General features: G+C 40.1%; 1 protein-coding gene across 1 annotated transcript in view; it reads left to right on the top strand.

The window, feature by feature from the left end:
• The window catches only part of anapc4 (anaphase promoting complex subunit 4), an 84,349-nt gene that overhangs the window by 17,782 nt on the left and 44,401 nt on the right, over positions 1-22,166 (top strand). Inside the window, exons 6-14 of the mRNA XM_078215594.1 lie at positions 3,301-3,327; positions 3,426-3,470; positions 5,248-5,332; positions 9,472-9,582; positions 9,904-9,987; positions 13,111-13,197; positions 16,872-16,936; positions 18,331-18,373; positions 18,567-18,643. Coding sequence (XP_078071720.1) covers positions 3,301-3,327; positions 3,426-3,470; positions 5,248-5,332; positions 9,472-9,582; positions 9,904-9,987; positions 13,111-13,197; positions 16,872-16,936; positions 18,331-18,373; positions 18,567-18,643 — 624 coding nt within the window. The remainder of the gene's footprint in view (positions 1-3,300; positions 3,328-3,425; positions 3,471-5,247; positions 5,333-9,471; positions 9,583-9,903; positions 9,988-13,110; positions 13,198-16,871; positions 16,937-18,330; positions 18,374-18,566; positions 18,644-22,166) is intronic.

Raw genomic sequence — 22,166 nt, 5'->3', positions numbered from 1 at the left:
CCTCTTGACTATGTGCTGCCTGTGATGACCTTGGCGGATGTCCTCTGGAAGACCTGGAGAGCCGCAGCCCACTTTCTGCAGTCAGGCAGTGGCACCCTCCTCAGACTTTGGAGCTGTAACTGTGGGACTTACAGGAAGAGGAGAATCAGATGGGTGTGGCATTCCCGCAGTCACCTAGGTGAATGGCTCTGGCTTGTGCACCTGTTAACCCTCCTCCAAATGGGTGCCCGAGAACCCCTGGCTGACTCCTTGAGGAGAAGGAGCACCTCGGGTGAGTTTGAGATTCACTGATCTCTCTCATATTGACACTAATGTATGCCAGCAAGTGCCTCAGTGAGAGAGTGCAGCTCCAACAGCAGTGCAAGACCGGTATCCTGGACCAAGCTCTCCACGGTAGCTGCCACCCTGCCAGTACTGGCCTTGATGTATTGATATGCCGGTGCTATTGTCTCTGTTTGAAAGTGGACGCATCCTCCATGATGCCTTGCGATCTGAGGAGTGCAGCAGACAGCCCTTCTTGATGATCCTGAGCTTGTCATTGTAACTCCAGCCGTTTAGATAGAGCCAAGTCCAGAGGCTCGTCATCTGAGTTGGACTCAGCAGATTCCTGGCTGCCAGCTGTCCTCCTTGGATTGTTGTTTCCACCCTGTTTCTTGCCAGTTGATTTAAATCTATATTCTCCAGTAGCCAAATCTTCTGCCATTGGAAGCAGTTTCTCCTTATTTACTCAGTTACTCAATCAAAACATGTCATGATTTGAAGTACCTCGACTAAATCTGTCCTTAATCTTCTACATTCTAAGAACAATACCAGCTTCCCTAGTCTCTCTACGTTAAATCCTTTGTTCACCCTCTCATAGACCTTGACATCCTTTCTAAAGTGTCCAGAATCAGAAACAGTTCTCCAACTGGAGACTGGCCAACAGTTCATAAAGGATTAGCATAAATTGCTTATTTTTGAGCTCTGTTGCTGTGTTTATAAGGCCTTGAGTTCTGTATGCTGCTTAACAGCTTTCTCAACTTGTTCTGCCACCTTAATAGATTTGTATATGTATATTATCATTGCCCATGCCTTTGTTGCTCTAGACTTGACTATTCCATTTCATTTTTGACCAGCTCCCCACATTCTACTCTTTGTAAACTTGAGGTCATTGACAACGCTGCAACCCTGTCTTAACTCCCACCAAATTCTGTTCTTGCATCACCCCAGTGCTTTCTAATCTATGCTGGCTCCTGGTTAAGCAATGCCTCAATTTTTAAATGTTCATCCTTGTTTTCAAATCTCTTCATGACTGGGATCCTCCTAATCTGTAATTTCCTCAAACCTACTACCCTTTGCACTATCTATTCTCCTCTAATTCTGGCCTCTTGAGCATCCCCAATTTTCAAGGCTACACCATCGCTGGCTCTGCCTTTAGCTACCTTGGCCCTAAGCTCTTAAATTCCATTCCTAAGCTTTTCCACCTCTCTACTTCTCTTACCTCCTTTAAGACAGCCCTTAAAATTGATCTCTTTGATGAAGCTTTGATCTTTTTGCCCTAAAATGCACTTATGTGGCTTGCTATCATTTGTTTTATAATACCTCAGTGAAGCGTGTTGAGATGTTTTGTTATGTTAAAGACACAGTTGACGTTATCAAAAAGCGTAGTGGTCCAACATTGATTCCCATAGATTAGAAAGCACTGGGGTGATGCAAGAACAGAATTTGGTGGGAGTTAAGACAGGGTTGCAGCATTGTCAATGACCTCAAGTTTACAAAGTGTAGAATGTGTGGAGCTGGCCAAAAATGAAATGGAATAGTCAAGTCTAGCAGCAACAAAGGCATGGACAACGATAATATACATATACAAATCATTGCACACTTCTCTGCCCTCTGAAAGAAACTGTCGACCACTATTCTCTATTTTCTTTTCCTTATCCAGTTTGTATCCATGCTGCTAATGCCTCTTTACTCCCTGGGTTTCAGTTTTGCTAATGTCTATTATTTGGTGTTTTTTTGGTGCCTTTTGAAAGTTCATATACACAACATCAATGGCATTACCTTCATCAATCCTCTCTTTTTTTCTTCTTCAGAGAGCTCCCCATTTATTTAGTAAAATCCAATTTGCTTTTAACAATTAAGTTCTGCCTTTATTGCTGAAAGGCTGCTCCAGTGTCATAGAGAGGAATTAAAATGTCTTTATAATTCCAGTTTTAAACACATGAAGAGGATATTGATGGAACATATACCTCTGCTGCGCTCTGTTAACTCAATACTATTCTAATTCCTCAGCTCATTCTTGAGGTTTTTCCATGCCTGGTGTAACTAAAAAGCTGAAAAAAAATCTTTTTGTTTAGAGCTGGCATCTCGCTGAAGAGGCTTCAGCCCAAGCCACATCCAACAACTTTCTCTGAAAGCACTGCTCACATTTAAACAGCAGTTACAAATTCAACCACAGTAGCTGAGACAATGCATAATATTTAAAACAATTCACAATGTTCAAAATAACCCACAACATTCACTTAAACAATCACTTCATCCTATCTCCCTATGTTAATGGATTGTTCAAAGAATTCCAGGATCGGGATCTGCACCCATTGTCATGACCCAAGGGAGAGAGGATTCGTGGAAGCATAATTGCTAAAAACTGTTATACCTAAGAAACTCAGTAGTGAAAGCTGTTGTTGGATGGGACTCATGACTGATCTGCATGAATAAAGAACAGCATATTTTAGAATTTTGTAACTAGTGCCACATTTGTGTGGGATAAACATAAGCTTGTGCCTGCATAAGATGCATCTTTGGTGTATTGACTATCGAAACTGAAATTTACCTTTTATGGAGGGGTTCTTGTGATTGTTAGTTACCTGTAATTCATGTACAGCACGTACAACAATTGGAATCTTATTAATTTGGAGTCATTCAGTAATCTTTGTTATTTAAGTTTCAGTTCCATCACTGGGATTGTAACACTAATCAGTTCTTCCTTGGGCCATACCCTATCTGTGTACTATGGTTTGTTGAAATCCGTCTATTCGATTTTGAGATATATTAGTTACAGACAAGCATGCTAACTGCTGAAAACATAACCATAAAAATTATTTTTAAAGTTAGCCTGTGGTATTAAAATAATAGGGTGCGGAAGGGGCTTCCTGATCTGTTTTTATTTTCAGATTAACTTTTAATTTCATCACTCCCTTGCATTTTTATGGTTACTTAAATAGCTTTTTATAATTGTAAAATTATCTTAATGGGTAATATTGCACTCATGATCTTTAATATGTATTTCTAATGCGCATTTATTTGTTTTTCCTTTATCAGTTACAATACCTCTGCAAAGATTTTCAGGTATGTCCATATGTAGTATGTTGTTGAAATCCATAGTTTTTAGAAACAACTTCAGCTGTTTCCCAAGCCACTAATGTGCATCTTCTCTTTTTTTTTAGTGAAGAAAAATCAGATGAAGTCACAAAGCTATTAGGTGACAAAAGGTATTTTTTTACTCTCTCCATTCGTAAAAAGATGTGTAGTTTGGCTGCTGAAAAGAACATAACCAAACTGCTATAGCAATAACAAAATTTCAATCTCAGAAATTATTCAAAAGCTGTGCATTTCCTTAATATCTTAAATTGGCATTGCTTATAACTGCACCACATGAACTGCAATCCAAATGATCTGAGTTCAAAATATTTCACTACGGCAAATTTAAAATTTGATTCACTAAAATTTGGCAAAAAATGCACTTGTACCAGAAAATGTCCATAAAAATTATTTGTCCAACATGTCGTCCAAGAAGGCTGCTCACCACCACCATCTTGAGGGCAATTAGGAATGGGCAGCAGATGCTGGCCTTACCAGGGACTCTCATGAACCACGAAAAAAATTAAAAAGCTATTGCAGGGAGGAGGTTGAATTAAGTTGCTGAAGTGCATCTTGTAGATGGTGTAAATTGTATTTGTCCTTGGAATACAGATGGTACTTGCAAGTTCTAAAAGCACGAAGAGTCAACCATATTATGTGGAACTACATCTCATGCAGGCTAGACTTGTTAGGGTGTCAAATGTCCTACCTTGAAGAACATTAGTAAACTGCGTTTTATGTCAAGTTCATGGGCATTTTCTGGTGCAAGCCCAATATTTGCCAAATTTTAGTGAATTCAGTTTTCAGAATTTGCCAGAATTTTTGAACTTAGTACATCCTGGTTGCTAGTCTTGTTTCATAACAACCTGTCTACTGTATCCAACAAACTTCTGGAAACGGCTGCTGATGATGCGGGGGGAGAAGAGGGGTCCAGTGACAGGAGTGTCGTTCAAGTGAACTGTTGTGGTGTCAATTCTTTTAAACATCATTTGGACTCGAATAATAGTCAATATCATGTAAAAATTGACCCCCGACCTTTGGCCAAAAGATGTTTAACTTTTCACATATCTCATGTGAAAGTCGATCCTGGTTTTTGAGGAATAGTAAAACAATGTACTTGTCATGTTTTTTAGATCAAACACTCCACCAAAAAGTGTAAACAAAAGTTACTACTGGTAATAATTTCCAGATGTTATATTTATAACACCAATGCTTATAGATTACTTACACTTTATTCGCAATATCATCTGGTACCATGCTCCATATGGTGTCTTACAAAACTATTTGAGATGAGAAATACCATCAGTTATGAATTCATTCGGAGGTGGGATGTCTGCAAAAATAACAGACGCTACCAATGTTATTGAGTAGTCGGAAGCTGCGTTTCTGCCAATCCCATCTTCGAAGCCAGCCTATGCTTTAATACCTGGTACAACCAGTCATTTTAATTTCCTGATATTATGTCATATCTACCAATTCGTTTGGATGTTATACATTTTTGTCACATTTTCTTTTGCTGGCATTTTTCTCTTTCTCAGGTTGCAATGAAGAGATGCTTCTGGGAAGCCCATATTCTCTGCCAAATGACATTGAATAATTAAAGTAAATTAAAGTGTGAGATACATGTTTATTTGTAGATTTAAAAGTGGAATTTGGTGATTAAGTGTGGTTTTGCCCTCATTGCATCCAAGAAAAGAATCTCGGCTATGGTTCTGCTGCCCACCATTAATTGATAAACATTTTCATGTTTTAAGACAACAGCTCTTGCTCAACATGCATGGATTTCAACCCCTCAAATATTACTCATTCCTAAAAATTTGTTCTAAAAAACTTAACTTTTAGCCAAGTATGTACATTATTGAAGATGATGAATGGTAACTTTCAAATTTTCTGTTCTTGTCCTACCAGGCTGAATACCCTTGTTCTTGGAGGAGATTCTGGATTTATTGAATTATATGCATATGGAATGTATAAAATTGCAACGGTAGCACAGGTATAATGCTTTTTGCATAGATTTCTTATGAAAATTGTCGAGTCATGTTTCTTTGCACTGCATATTACTGGACAATATTTGTGTGTTCAGATTATTTCCCTGGCTCAGTTGGCTGGACAGCTGATTAGTGATGAAGAGCAACGCCAACTGTGCCGGTTCAATTCCTGTACTGGCTAAGGTTATTCATGAAGGCCCACCTTCTCAACCTTGCCGCTGTGGTAATCCTCGGGTTAAATCACCGCCAGTTGCCACCTTCCTCCTCCCCAAAGGGGAGAGCAGTCTATAGTTATCTGGGATTACAACAATTTTACTTTTTACTTTTGGGTATCTCTCAAAATATGCCTTCCACTAACAACACAGGAGGAGAATGATGTGGGATGACCAACCCATATCATTCCCCCTCATGTATTATTTACATGGCATACCTTTATCTCTGCTTATCCTGTGTTCTTCATCCAGGGAATAAGCATTCCCCAAGTACAAGTGACGGAAACAGCCATGTGCATCTGAGATACTTTTACAAAATAATAACACTTTTGTTAATTAAAGGCAAGGTTTACTGTAAATTTTGCAGTTCACTTTCTTCAACACTTGATTAATTTTCTTGACATCGTTACTATTTGCCATTGTTTTCATTTGAGATACATTTGCCACTTTCACCTGTGACTTTTTACAAGCTGTATTTTTAAGTTGCTGCAACCAATTCTGGACATGAGAGTCTTAATGGATATAACTCCCTGTTTACAGGGTTTATAGGAGGATTTAAGGAGGCATCAGAGAGAGAGATGTGTTTATATTCTGAAGTGATCGCAGTATAGCCATCCTTATCCAACTACCCTGGTATGCAGGCCAAATCATATCTACCTGAATGTGTCTGAGGAGATCTGCCTATGCAGCTTGTGATTCACTAGAGAACCAATCAGAAAAATAAGCTGGCAAGATTTTATGTTCAACAGCAAAGGCACAGCACTTGCTGTTCATTATGCTTACAACTGCCTTGTGAACATTATACAAACTTTTCATGGCAATTTACAGTTATTATGGAAGACAAACAGCAGTGCCTCTTGAATTACTTAGATTGAATAAGTTGCACAGAGAATGCAGAGTCCAAAATAGGAAGTATAAATTAGAATATTTAATTAAATGTAAAATCATGTATAGAAAACAAAAGGAGAAAAAAATAGAATGTAGAGAGAAAAAAAATTTTAAAGTTTAAATTTTAAAAAGTCTTTCAATAATAATTAAATTCTTTAAGAATGAGATTCCGCACTTGTAAAAGTAAGGTAAAAAGATTGCATGGCAATACCTAACTTATTATATTGTTCAAAATTCACTTAGAATCACAGGTGAGCATTAGGCCAGTCATGTCAGTGCTAGTCCTCCAAAAGAACAGTGGCCCAGTACCCGTCCCCTGCCTTTGCCCTGTAGTATTTCAATTTCTTTTCAGATAATGATACAAGTCCCATTGTAATGACTTCAATCAGGCCATTGAGGTTGGCCTCCTGGATATGAACTCCCTGATTAAGGAGTCAATTGATGGGCCAATAGGACATCTTTTCCTTGTATTTAACCAGGAGTGTCAATTCTTCTGGGACTCCCGAAGGTAGACTGCTGACTGATAGCGCTCTGTTTACTGCTTATGGAATTGTAAACAAAGGGATTTTGGTGAAGGGGCTTCTGCCTCCGAAGACTTATTACACCCATTCAAAATTCTCAATTAAGCTAGCCTCCACTACATTTTCAGGCAGAGCATTCCAGATCCTAACCACTCGCTGCATGAAGAAAGTTTTCTTCATGTCACCATTGCTTCTTTTGCCAATTACCTTAAATCTGTATCAATGGTTCTCAATACTTACACCAAAGGGATTAGTTTCTATCAAATGTCCTCTCAACTTTCACTTCTCCAAGGAAAACAGCCTAAATGTCTCCAATTTATCTACATAACTGAAGTTCCTCGCTCCTTGGACAGCAAGGATATCCAACTTTGGCTCGTGACTTCCTTGAGACTGTCATGAGCAAAAGATCAATATAATCAAGCATGGGGTGCTATCTGAATTGCGGTTATGCAAATCATGGGTGTTGAAGCAAAGGTTCAGTTGTTTGGACAGATCAAGTACTCGAATTTAAATGGTATAGAATAGAAAATCATTCTCAAGCATTTTCAGAAGTGTACTGAGACAGATGGTTGACGTGCAAAAGGAAGAGATATTAGGCGGGGTGACCAAAAGCATAGTCAAAGAGGTACGTTTTAGGCATGAAAGGGCATTAGAGAAGTAAAGGAGTTTAGAGACAGAATATTGAACTACAGGGCTTAAATGGCTGAATGAATAGCACCAATGGGTAGTGGGAGAGCAGGGAGTGTTGCAATGTGACACAAATAATTATTTAAAGATTGTAGTTAACCTTTTGTCAGTCAAAAAGTTGTTAAAAGTTTAGGTAGACTAGTAGGGCACAAACTCAGGATGAAGATGTGCCTGCTAAATCGAGCATTGGTGCAAACTGAACATTTGGAGTGTTTTACACATATCTCTCATCACAGGGAGCGTCTGCCAAAATTAGTCAGCAGCTTCATTTTAATGTCAAAATATCATTGAATAATCAATGCGCACTGAATTTTCCTGCTAGCACCGTGATCACAAATTAGCCATTCAGACTCACTTGGCACACTCCCTTCTGAAAGAAATTTGGATTTAAGAACAAACTGTAATTTGTGGATTTAGAATCTTGGGCTTGCACTATTAAGACATTGGCATTTTGTTCCTGTGTTTTATTTTAGGCCTCATTTCATTTTCTTTAAATTTCTGCTAAATGTTTTGACACCATATTTACTTCTGCTGCCATTTAAATTGTAAATATGTTGGATTTCCAATGAGACTATCTCTATTATTTCAAATATTTCAAAAGGAGACAGTACAATTTGGGGAATAGGTGATGCCAAGAAGATGAGGTGGCGCCAGCGATGTACTTGCCAAACCAGCCATCGACCCGCCAACCCACATATATCAACAGAAGTACATGCCTTCAGAGGCTACAGTTCATACACGAAGCTGTGATCAGGATATGCTGAATGTCGCAGTCTGACCTATATATAGACAAGCTCTATCACCAGTCATTAATTGTCCAATCTTGGGCTCTTTCAGCAGCATACCAGTTAAGAAAGTGACTGATGCACTGTTTACAAATCCTCTGATGTCTGAATAACCAGCAGCTGCATGAAAGTGCTCTTCATTTTGCCCAAATAACAGAATTCTCCAGAGTTGATCTGTAATATTGGCACCACTCATGTGGCATTTTGAGCTGTCATAATTCTAGAATACTTGTAAATTGCTAGGACAGCCAACATGGTCGTCAAAGTAGAATTTAGTGCAAGTCAATACTTGGGCAGCAAGAATGATCTATTCCTGTTGAGGCAATCTCCAGACATTCTGACCAAAATAGGATTGGCTCTTAGATGGGCAAAAGTATCCCCTAAAAACATGACTTCAGACAATTATCAAATAGCTATGACCATTGGCAGAGTGCCGGTGCAGTGAAGTATATGCACCCATAAGGCTTAATAGCTAAGTATCTTAAAGCAACACTTGACATACTTGTTCCAATACAGTTTGGCAAAAGTATCTAGCATCAAGTAGATGTAGTGAGGCATAAGCTACACAGACCAGTGGGAGGATAAAGACAACCAACCAGAACCGGGAAATTGTGCCATGAATCTGCCTGCATGCTAAACAATTCTTGGATGCTACCTTCTCCTAAGTATTCAATTCACCCAAAGCATCGCCATCTCTATGGCCAAAATCACCCTTGCTATGTTGTCAGTTGCTATATTTCAACTGCTATGGATCCTATTCCGTCTGAATGCTGAAACATTATTAACAGTACCAGTATATATCAAGAGCACTTTGGGTATCAGAGGAGCGTGTTGAAGCAAATAATGTAATGGTATTCGAGATGTAACAATAGTTTATTGGAAAAGGAAAGGATCTGAGGCCTCTAATGACACTGTAGGATGTGGGATTTGGATTAGTCAAAAATGGCTTTTTGTTTTGACATGTTGCTTGAGAGAACAGTTTGTCTTTTATTTAGAAGATGAATAGTAAAACCTATATCAATGTTGCACTAAAAATGATTTCCTTCTGTAGATTGCAGGCCGCTGCCTGGATCTTTGTTTGTCCAGTGACCTGAAAGCATTGTCTGTTATCACAGAAGTTCAACTATCCAAGGAACCAGAACCAATTATCAGTTACTTTCAGGTAGATTTTCCTGATGTTTGCTCAGAAATGTATTTAATTTTTAATCCATTTGAGTTAGGCTTGAATGATTAATAAAACTAATGTCTCTTAATAACATGACCTTGTAGCTATGTGAAAGATCTCTCTGAACTTGCAACAGAAAACTATTACTGCTGATTAGGATGTCAAATTCAGTGAACTGCTGGAATTTCTGTTAAACTATGATTATTTGGTTCAACATCAATTAGAAGCATTGTGAATCAAGAAGGTACTTAAACAAAACTTGTAATTTTGAACTGAATGTTGACTTGTATTTTATGATCTTATTGTTTGTTTACACAGTTGGATACCACTTTGCTGTCAGATTGTTTGCTTGAGGTAACTCGCATGGCCCGAAAGTTCACTCATATTTCAACACTGCTCCAGGTACACACGCAGCTGCAAATGTTAACTGGTTGAAATCACCACCTTGGAGATACATTATTCAGACTATTTAACTCATCTGTCCCTCTACTGTACATTTTCGTTGTCTAAAGCCAAAGATGTGCAGGTTAGGTGGATTTGCCATGCTAAATTGCCCCTTAGTGTCAGGGGGACTAGCTAGGGTAAATGCAAGGGGTTATGGAGATGGTTGGTGCAGACTCGATGGGCCGAATGGCCTCCTGCACTATAGGATTCTATGATTCTGTGAAAGCCATAACTGGAGTATTTTTTTGACAGCCAACAATCTGTCACATAAGTAAAGGATTTTATTTTAGCTTTTGCTTTCTGACGGTTCATTGGGCCAGTTGGATGTACTGGGAGCAAAAAGAAAGTTCTGCTTTCATGTACAAACATGCTTGTGACTTAACTAAGTACAATCACCTTATAGGCCAATAAGTTCTAAATTCAGTTCCTAGTCTGCTGCAAATTCACTGCACTTGACCTCTGCTGCTAGCCCAAGAAGGAGGGGAAGAAGCATCAGCCAAGATTATTGCTGCAGATCAATAGCAATGAATCTTTCTGAAAAGCTGAGTGTATGGATGGTTGGCTGCAATAGGATTGTGTTCTGCGATGGTAGTTTCCCCTTTTAATTAGCCTCTTTAGATAACATATTATGGTAAATGCATAAAGAATAGTCACTTGCTGAGTAAGAGAAGTGCTGACACATTCAGAAATCTTCTAGGGGGTGATTCTCCCATCCTGCTGCGCTAATTTTTTAGTGCAGTGAGGCGGGAGATTTAAGGTGGGGGGGGGGGCGGATTAGCGAGTGACCCGTGCTGGGCGTCCAGCTAGCATTCCTGGAGACTCAGTCTCAGGCCCGCTAACCCGGGCCCGAGACTGAATGCTAGCCGCTGGGGGGGGGGGAGGGGGGGGGGGGTGCTGACAGATCAGCGCATAAGCATTGACCCACTCTGCGCTATGCTGCCGACCTCTCCACTGATTTTTCGCGTGTTTCACGCTAGTGCACTCTGCAGTGCACAGTGTGTGGGAGATTCTCCTCTAAACACCCACTGAAAAAATCAGTGTGATTTACTCCAGTTTTCATACGAATTTGACAATGAGAATGTTTTTGGGAGAATCGCCCCCCCTAATGTCTTGAGGACCGTTATTACTGAAATGTTAGGATTTTTTCTATTTATGTAGCTCAAGTTAAATCCAGAAAAAATAAACACAGCAAGTCTTTTGGTGATGTTCAGGTTAAGTGTTGTATACTTTCATTAAGAGTGCATTGTTTTGGGTATCTGTTATTTTTTGAAAAGCTGATGTTAGCAGACTTTTTAATGGAGGAGGAAAGTTTAAACTAGATCCAAAGTATTTGTCTTGGTGAAACATGGGTCACAGCATTAATTGTAATTTCAACACTGAACTCATAATAAGGCAATGTGGTTATGAATACAAGTCTTCGCTTGTCTTTGTTCAGAGTTTGCCAGCATCTCCTCGGTCACGTGCGTGTGGGAGTTTCTGGTAAGGAAATCAAAGAGTGCTATTTAAAAAATAGACGATGTTACCCAGTGGGTTACTTGCACTGACCCCTGGACAGCAATATCATAGTAAGAGTTTTAACAACACCAGGTTAAAGTCCAACAGGTTTATTTGGTAGCAAATGCCATTAGCTTTCGGAGCGCTGCTCCTTCGTCAGATGGAGTGGAAATGTGCTCTCAAACAGGGCACAGACACAAAATCAAGTTACAGAATACTGATTAGAATGCAAATCCCTACAACCAACCAGGTCTTAAAGGTACAGACAATGTGGGTGGAGGGAGCATTAAGCACAGGTTAAAGAGATGTGTATTGTCTCCAGACAGGACAGCCTGCAAGTCCAGGAGGCAAGCTGTGGGGGTTACTGATAATGTGACATAAATCCAACATCCCGGTTTAGGCCGTCCTCATGTGTGCGGAACTTGGCTATCAGTTTCTGCTCAGCGACTCTGCGCTGTCGTGTGTCGTGAAGGCCGCCTTGGAGAACGCTTACCTGAAGATCAGAGGCTGAATGCCCGTGACTGCTGAAATGCTCCCTCACAGGAAGAGAACAGTCTTGCCTGGTGATTGTCGAGTGGTGTTCATTCATCCGTTGTCATAGCGTCTGCATGGTTTCCCCAATGTACCATGCCTCGGGACATCCTTTCCAGCCTACCCAGCCTTCAGGACAACAGTGACCACGACACCACACAACCCTGCCACAGCAACCTCTGCAAGACGTGCAGGATCATCGACACGGATGCTATCATCTCACATGAGAACACCATCTACCAGGTACACGGTACATACTCTTGCAACTCGGCCAACGTTGTCTACCTGATACGCTGCAGGAAACGATGTCCCAAGGCATGGTCCATTGGGAAAACCATGCAGACGCTACGACAACGGATGAATGAACACCACTCGACAATCACCAGGCAAGACTGTTCTCTTCCTGTGGGGGAGCACTTCAGCGGTCACGGGCATTCAGCCTCTGATCTTCAGGTAAGCGTTCTCCAAGGCGGCCTTCACGACACACGACAGCGCAGAGTTGCTGAGCAGAAACTGATAGCCAAGTTCCGCACGCATGAGGACGGCCTAAACCGGGATGTTGGATTTATGTCACATTATCAGTAATCCCCACAGCTTGCCTCCTGGACTTGCGGGCTATCCTGTCTGGAGACAATACACATCTCTTTAACCTGTGCTTAATGCTCCCTCCACCCACATTGTCTGTATCTTTAAGATCTGGTTGGTTGTAGGGATTCGCATTCTAATCAGTATTCTGTAACTTGATTTTGTGTCTCTGTGCCCTGCTTGAGAGCACATTTCCACTCCATCTGACGAAGGAGCAGTGCTCCGAAAGCTAATGGTATTTGCTACCAAATAAACCTGTTGGACTTCAACCTGGTGTTGTTAAAACTCTTACTGTGTTCACCCCAGTCCAACGCCGGCATCTCCACATCAGCAATATCATGACAAAGAGTTTATAAATCACTAGATTGGATAATTTATTAATTGATAAACTGTTAACGAAAAGTCAATCTTGATTGACTTGATTGTATTTTTTTTATCATGAACTTTCTCATTCATTTTTAAATTTAACAGTACCAAAAGCTGTCTTTGGCCTGCATGTGTGAAGCATGGGAGGACATTTTAATGCAAATGGACTTAAGACTGACAAAGTTTGTACAGGTAGGTGTTCGTGTAAAAAAAAAAACAATATTGATCATTCTATTTTACCTATGCAATGCATTAAATTTTGTTTTTTTACATTTTCACTCATACCTACAGCGTAAATCATGTTCTTCAAGAGCTTTCAGATTTAAAATATATTAGTTAATTCCTTAAGATATAGGAGCAGAAGTAGTCCATTCAGCCCATCAAATCTGCCCCATCATTCAATGAGATCAGGACTGATCTGATATGATAATCCTCAACTCCACTCTCCTGTCTTATCCTCATAATCCATTCCATTGTTGATTATAAGAAATTGAGGAGTCACCTTGTATTTTCTGCATCGTATTCAGTTTTTCACTGTGCACAGAAGTCCTTACTTCTGTCATGGGATGCCTTCTACTTTTCTATAACATTTCACATTTCTCTTGCATGGATACGAGATAAAACAGCAACTTTGATGCTGAGGGCACCTCAATGTGCTATTTATCAGAATATTCCCAAGAACAAAAATGTAGTCAAAGAGAATTCAGTTGACATCAGTTGTGAAGTTTAATAGATGAGATGCTTAAAATCTGCTTTTCTTGGTGAGCTTTTACTCTCTCTTTTCACCCAACCACCACCTTCTAATATCTCCAGGCTCAGTGTTAATTTCTATATGCACTTCTGTTAAATATCTTGGAATATTTTCTTATGTTAAAGATGCTCTCTAAGTACGCATTGTCGTTCTCTTGATTGCAGACTGATTACAGATGATCTTGCTGCAGTAGCAGACTGTTTATCTTTGATGTCGGAACTCGGTGTATTGCGTGTGGGCGTATGCCCAAGGCATTCCCCGTTTTGCTGGCCAGTTTATTGCAACCTCTTGGAAGTTGCAGCTTTTCCAGTTTTATTTGACTAGGGAGAGTGCTTTCACTCTGTAAATCAAAGGACTGCTGTAAATCTTTGAAGCACTCCAACAGCAGCTAAAATCAATTACTATGACTGAGAAGGACCAGTCTTTCCATCCGATTACAACACATTCAGAATATTTACATTGGTACTTTATTTTGTGTTTGCAGTTAAGCTTCCAGAGCCTCACCCCAGCATGGAACCAATACTGGAGTTAATTCAAAGGGGCCCTAGTTATAGCCACTTCCTATTTCACTGCACCTCCAAGCATCCATCCCAGTAAGAACCATAGTGGGGTTCACTCCATGACTTCTGATCAACAGGAGGTACATTTTTCTCTCTTGACTCAGCTTTGGAAACCATCAACAAAGGATCATCTTTGTTCTCAGTCTGATATTTCTGTTCAGCTGAGGAATCTTCTGCCATTTGTGCTGATTAAGTAGATTCACGCACAGAGACACCTACTTCATGTTTCCAAAATCTTGAACTTTGCCACTCTTCTTATTTCATTCTGGCAAGGCCATCTATTCTATTGCACACTACAATTTCCAAAACAAATAAATATTTTGTTTTGTTTGGACCTTGGGGAAAGATTACTTTTTAAAAAGTTTTTAAATAATTTGACTATTTGTTCTGCTACTCAAAATCTGAAATCAGATAACATTTTACCAGATAAACTCAAAATCTTAATCCCTACATATTGTAATCCTAAAAACATGGGTGATTAATGCCTGCTCTGGATGTCAGTCTATTGCAAATCCAAAGGGAAATTTGAACTCATCAAAGCTCTCTGAAAGATATGATGGATCCTTAAAATTTTAACATCTGTATAAATGCACTCTTGTGGGCTGAAAACCTACGTACTGAAAGCAACTGAGGAACATTGAAAGGGAAGCGCAACTGATGCAACATAACTTCTTTTAACCTGGTGCTATGGGGGTACTAAGTAACAAAACCTCTTTTCTGATTAACTCAGTGCTTAAGTTACTCAGGGCATCTTCTCAGCAGCCTCATTCATTAATTCTGGTCTCACCTTTAGAACATAGAAATCAGATAAGCGAAACTTTACGTAAACGTTATGTTTTCATTCATGGAACTAAGTCCTGGCCTGATAAAACATATATAAAATGTCCCTTTAAAGATGAACATAGCATGGGGATTCAACTGAGATTATTAAAATAAAGTGCCGTGATTTATTTAATTTGGCAGTAAAACTTTAGATAATTCCATCATCAAGCATAATGCTGCAAGATATAGCTTAACTGCTTAAAATATTCTAAACTGGGAAATTAACAACTGCACAACAGTGGCAAAGTTGAGATCACCTGATATGGACCTCGAGTATTGTTAGAAATGTTGATCATATGCAGTAGTCCTTATGCTGTAGCTAAATCATGTTGGCTGAAACATCTTCCAAATTATGACGGCTTTTTCCATTCCTATGCTCTGGTGGCACGTGTGGAATAGGTTGGGGTGGTTAGAAAAATTAAGAGAGCGATCATCCAAAAGTATACTGGAACAAGCTGCATCGTATTTTCTGTCCATGCTGCACTAGATCCTCGAGCTGGGCAATCCTCAAAGAAATTGAGAAATTGTGAGAAATGTTTGAAGGGGATCTGTCTGCGCTTGAGGGAAACTGCACAGAACTGTAGTGACACAGAGCAGATTTAGTTTGTCATTTCGCAAAACGTCTACAGTCTGCACTTACCAGTAATCCCTTCCTTTAACTCGGGTTATGTGTTCTGTAGCTATTGCCCAAGCAGAAGAGTAATTTTGTCATCCTGAAAGATGAAGTATTACAAATATGACCAGTATGCTATGTGTCAGCAAATGGTTGCACATTGTGCAGTTAGGCTACTTTATGATGGCTTGCGATGTTATGCTTTTGGGTATGTGTGAAGATGAAACAATTCTCCATTTCATCTTGAGGGCAGGTCCTAGTAAACACGAATTGAAATAAAAGAGCTTTAAAAGGTTGTATGAGGATTTGACATAGGTAAATGGGGAACTGGTATACTTTAGTTTGTGGCACTCAGACTTGGGGCATGTACCTGATAAAAAGTGCAAGAATCTTGCTCTGATCAAGATTCATCCAAACTCAAACGTCAGCTCTGTTCTCTCTCCACAGATGCTTTCAGACCTGCTGAGATTTTCCAGTATTATCTGTTTTTGTGGAAGAATCTTGCCTTGACCGATTCCTTATACCCCTCTATCTACTCCAGCTTCTGGTTCCCAGCTTCTACAGGTGCTGTGTACAACACTGAGTCTGGTCACCATCTATTGCCAAAAATGGTGTACTGCTGTTTTATGGGAAAAGCCCCCTGAAGCATCACATTTGAAAACCCTCATTACCTGCAGTTTGATATGCTGTATATTTGTTTTGCCACATGCCAAACTTTCACTTAGTGCTGTACCTCTTCCTTTCTTGTTCGCAGATCCTATTTCATGCTTCCATATTGAATTTTTTTTCAGCCTGACATTTCTCCTCCTTCCTCAACCCTGCTCTTTTTGGGTGAATGACAAACATTTTGTGTACTTTGGAACAATATAATGGCTGGTGCAATAATTGTTCTCATATAAAGCTTTTTCTAAATTAAGTATGTGCATTCTTTTAAAATTGACCCACTGGCTAGATTTTCCAGTTCTCTCTTCCCCATTCATTGTTAATGAATTGGTGTGCAATTTGGAGATTTTTAAATTTTGCTAAGTGTTTCCATTGTTATGTAATTTATGCTGCTGATTTAGCCTATGGTGAGAGATTACATGTCATAGAATCTTAAGTATTATATTTCTGTTTTTAGGAGAAAAGTACAAAAACTTCAGTACAGGAGGAGTTCATGGAACTACTAATGTGGGGTAAAGCTAGGTAGGTTTGTTGAGGCAGTTTGCCGCATCTGCGTATGATTGCATTTGAATGTTCATCATAATTTGGTCTCCAACCACACTAATATTTAGTATGAAATAAAAGCAGATTGCAAACATGGTGTTTTGTCTTGTGCTTTGTCCGCGAGAGGTATGGAATGGGTAGCTAGGGAACGGAATTGTGGGGTGGGGGGAGGAAGGGGGGCTGAAAACAATGACTTTAGTCTTCCCAATATTTAATTGGGGGAATTAAATAGTATTGGATTTTGGATAATTTAGTAACAGGGTGCAGGCATTGAGTGAGGTGGTACAGAGGTAAAGCTGGTTGTTGTCAACATACATGTTTATTTCAATTCGTGTGCCTGCGGATGATTTTTCCATGGGGCAGCATGTAGGTGAGAAATAGGATGGGGCCAATGATTAATCTTTGAGGGAGACCAGAGGTAACAGTGTTCAAACAGGAAGAGAAGCCATTGCTAGTAATATTTTGGCTACAATTCTATAGATAAGAATAGAACCAGTGAGTCCCACTCAACTGGCAACAATGGAGGCCTTGGAGCAGGGGGGTGTGGTCAACCATATCAGAAGCTGCATTCAGGTCAAGAAGCATGATGAGGAATCATTTACCTTTATTATAGCTGCATAGGATGTCATTTATAATTTTGATGAGGGCCATTTGATTCTGCAGCATTGGAAGGATTCAAACATTGAGCACAGATTTTGGATATGACTACATGTTCAAAGAATTTGGAGAGGAAAGGATGAGTGGAGATGGGGTGGTAGTTTTCAAGAACTAGAGGATTAAAGATTGTTTTGTTTTTGAGGAGGGGGTAATGATGACAGATTTAAAAGAGAGTGCAACAACACCTGAAGAGGGAGCACCAGTAACAGCTAACAAAGGCCTAACATGGATGATCAGCAGTTTAGTGGGAATTAGTGTTGAACAAGTAGGAAATGGGTCTCATGAGTAAGATGAGCTTGAAGAGGGCATGAGGGGTGATAGGATAGAAATTAGAGAAAGATACGAGTTCATGGCCAGGGCATTAAACAGAATTTAGCAAAGTGGACTAGTGAAAGGGAGAGATATGGCTTTTGATCAGGCTAGTCTCCATCTCTGTGACAAAGATGTCCGTGAGATCCTTGCATTTTTTGTTGGAGGTGAAGCTGGAGAAGACAGGAGAGAGGTGTTCCAGAGGACTGTTTGCAGTCAAGAAATGAAGCTGAGTCATTCCGAGATGGTACTGGAATGGGAGCAATTTTAGCAGACCAGAGCTGGACTCGACGGTGGTTTAGGTAGACAGATTGTATGTGTCATAACATGTTGGGTAAAAATGGACAAGTAATCAACAACTTTATATTTCCTAGCTGTGACCTATACTTAACTGTTTTGTTTTGTAGTCCAGAGTTGCAGTCTTTGTTAATGAACCAGCTGACAGTTAAGGTGAGTGTATTAAGAGATACAAATATAGAAATACATTTTCTTTATAGACTCCACTAGAGATTTTGAATATGCTAATGTAAATATGTGTGGTAAGGATTTCTCTTCTCCCTAACTTGATGCTGTCCATTTGTAACAAGTACAATTGGTTATATTTTTGCATAAACAAATCTTTTGCTTTGTTTGAAACTGACAGGGTTTAAAGAAGCTTGGCCAGTCAATTGAGTCGTCTTATTCTAGTATTCAGAAGCTAGTTATCAGTCACTTACAAAGGTAGAGTATTATCCTTTTTGAATTGAAGGGGTGGGACTGTTTATATACTTTGAGATTGTTTATTCTGCTAAATTGCATTTCCAAGCCTTTATAGCAGGTAATAGCTGCAACATATTGGGTGGGATTCTCCGGTCATTCACACCAGCAGAATTCCCTGGTCCAGCTGCAGTGAATGGAGATTTGGCTAAGCGTCAAATCCTCTGTCCTCGCTTGAAGTGGCGGCCGGTGTGAACAGCGGGATAAATCTGATCTATGTTTTGTTTATCTGACGTTGCAATTCAGAGATATTTTAAGCAAATACCTTTAATATTCCTGGTTTTATGTTGATGATATAACAAAGTATGCAAATTCAAATTTAAGTTTGTGAACTGAAGGATATCTTGAGGAAAAGTTTTTTAAAAATGGAATAGAATGTAACAATGAGTGGTTTGCTGTTGCAGTCGCAATATAGGTTATTAGCCTTGCGAAGTTACTTCAGCTTTATTCCAACACTTTCCAGTTCTTGCTTCGGGAGCATTTCTCTTTGGGCTGTAACTTCATGTACAAGGAGATGCACTCCTGATTCCAACAGTATTTCCAGCCCCGGGATCCTTTTACAGTGAAGATGGGTTTTCCAGCCTGTACTCAGGAACAGTTTTCAAATTGCTAAATAAAAATCAACAACTGGTGGATTTAAAACCTAAGTTATATCATGTAAATCAAGTGACGAGGTTCCCAAACGGACTGAAGCAAACTGGAGTAAGCTACCTGCTGCAACTTGTTTCCCTCCCCTCTGTGTTTGCTATCCACTTAGTGCCTAATTGGATGCAGACTGCGCATAAAATGGCCAACCTCAATTGTACTGTTGCAGTGGAATACAGCAACAAAATGAATCCCAGGAACTTGGCACAAATAAAAATCAGGCCTCCAGGAGGGAGGGTAATCAAATTCAGAGGTTTGAGTGGCAGTACCAAAGGAGCTACTTTCATTGTGTTAAAAGCTAATCATTAAACTGAAGGGAACTATTTATCAAGTTTGTACAATACTGCCAACTGAAACAAATTAACACCTAAATGAAAGTAGTATGGTTTTATATGGTCAACTTAGACTGCAGCTTTTTTATTGTTTCTGTGCCCAGAAGATAAATTTTCCAATTGCTCAAACACACACACACACACACACACACACACACAGACACACCTAGATGGATAAACAAGATGCGATCAATTATGAATCTGAAAACAAAGTTGCTTTGGGATTACTGGGTATAGCTCTATTTGTCCCAATTAAATTTTACCTGTCACAATCGTTCACTGAAGTGACATTTTAACTCATTTTGATTTGATTTATTATTGTCACATTTATTAACATACAGTGAAAAGTATTGTTTCTTGCGCGATATACAGACAAAAAATATCGTTCATAGAGTAGAAAACAAGAGAGTGCAGAATGGAGTGTTACAGTCATAGCTAGGGTGTGGAGAAAGATCAACTTAATGCAAGGTAAATCCATTCAAAAGTCTGACAGCAGCAGGGAAGAGGCTGTTCTTGAGTTGGTTGGTACTTGTTCTCAGACTTTTGTATCTTTCTCTCAACTGAAGAAGGTGGAAGAGAGAATGCGTGGGGTTCTTAATTTTGCTGGCTGCTTTGCCGAGGCAGCGGGAAGTTAGACAGAGTCAATGGATGGGAGGCTGGTTTGCGTGATGGATTGGGTTACATTCATGACCTTTTGTAGTTCCTTGCGGTCTTGGTTAGAGCAGGAGCCATACCAAGCTGTGATACAACCAGAAAGAATGCTTTCTATGGTGCATCTGTAAAAATTGGTGAGAGTCGTTGCTGACATGCCAAATTTCCTTAGTCTTCTGAGAAAGTAGTGGCGTTAGTGGGCTTTCTTAACTATAGTGTCGGAATGGGGGGACCAGGACAGGTTGTTGGACACCTAAAAACTTGAAGCTCTCGACCTTTTCTACTTTGTCTCCGTTGATGTAGACAGGGGCATGTTCTGCTTTATGCTTCCTGAAGTCGATGGCAATCTCCTTCATTTTGTTGACATTGAGGGAGAGATTATTGTTGCCGCACCAGTTCACCAGATTCTCTATCTCATTCCTGTACTCTGTCTCATTGTTTGAGATCTGACCCACTTCGGTGGTGTTGTCAGCAAACTTGAAAATCGAATTGGAGGGGAATTTGGTCACACAGTCAAGGAGTATAGTAGTGGGCTGAGAACACAGTCTTGTGGGACACCGGTGTTGAGGATGATTGTGGAGGAGGTGTTGTTGCTTTTCCTTACTGATTGTGGTCTGTGAGTTAGGAAGTTCAGGATCCAGTCGCAGAGGGGAGTGCCGAGGCCCAGGGCACAGAGTTTGGAGATGAGTTTTATGGGAATAATAGTGTTGAAGACTGAGCTGTAGTCAATAAATAGGAGTCTGACATAGGTGTCCTTGTTATCTTGGTGTTCCAGGGTTGAGTGCAGGGCCAGTGAGATGGCATCTGTTGTGGACCTGTTTCGACGGTAGGCAAACTGTAGTGGATCCAGGTAGTCCGGGAATTGATTCGTGCCACGATTAGCCTTTCGAAGCACTTCATAATGATGGATGTCAGAGCCACCAGCCGATAGTCGTTAAGGCACGCTGCTTGGTTTTTCTTGGGTACCGGGATGATGGTCATCTTCTTGAAGCGGATAGAGACCTCAGATTGTTGAAACACTATACTTGTGGATCAGGATTTTCCAGTTCTTCCTTAGGGAGCATTTCTCTTTGGGCTGTAACTTCATGTACAAGGAGATGCACTCCTGATTCCAACAGTATTTTCAGCCCTGGGATCCTTTTACAGTGAAGATGGGTTTTCCAGCCTCTACTCAGGAACTGCTTAGTTGGATTGATTAATAAGAACGTAAGAACTAGGAGCAGAAGTAGGCCATCTGGTCTCTCGAGCCTGCTCCGCCATTCAATAAGATCATGGCTGATCTTTTTGTGGACTCAGCTCCACTTACCCGCCCGCTCACCATAACCCTTAATTCCTTTACTGTTCAAAAATGTATCTATCCTTGCCTTAAAAACATTCAATGAGGTAGCCTCAACTGCTTCACTGGGCAGGGAATTCCACAGATTCACAACCCTTTGTGTGAAGAAGTTCCTCCTCAACTCAGTCCTAAATCTGCTTCCCCTTATTTTGAGGCTATGCCCCCTAGTTCTAATTTCCCTGCCAGTGGAAACAACTTCCCTGCTTCTATCTTATCTATTCCCTTCATAATCTTATATGTTTCTATAAGATCTCCCCTCATTCTTCTGAATTCCAATGAATATTGCCCCAGTCTACTCAGTCTCTCCTCATAAGCCAACCCTCTCAACTCCAGAATCAATCTAGTGAATTTCCTCTGCACCCTCTCCACTGCCAATATATCCTTTCTCAAGTAAGGAGACCAAAACTGTACACAGTACTCCAGGTGTGGCCTCACCAGTACCTTATACAGCTGCAACATAGTCTCGCACAATTTTACAGCAGGAGGAATTACTGAGTTTTCAAGTGAAAATTGAAACCACTTG

This window comes from Mustelus asterias, chromosome 1 (genome assembly GCF_964213995.1).
Source record: "Mustelus asterias chromosome 1, sMusAst1.hap1.1, whole genome shotgun sequence".
NCBI lineage: Eukaryota > Metazoa > Chordata > Chondrichthyes > Carcharhiniformes > Triakidae > Mustelus > Mustelus asterias.
Note: the sequence above shows the minus strand (reverse complement) of the source record. Positions and strands in the feature narration are given on the sequence as shown.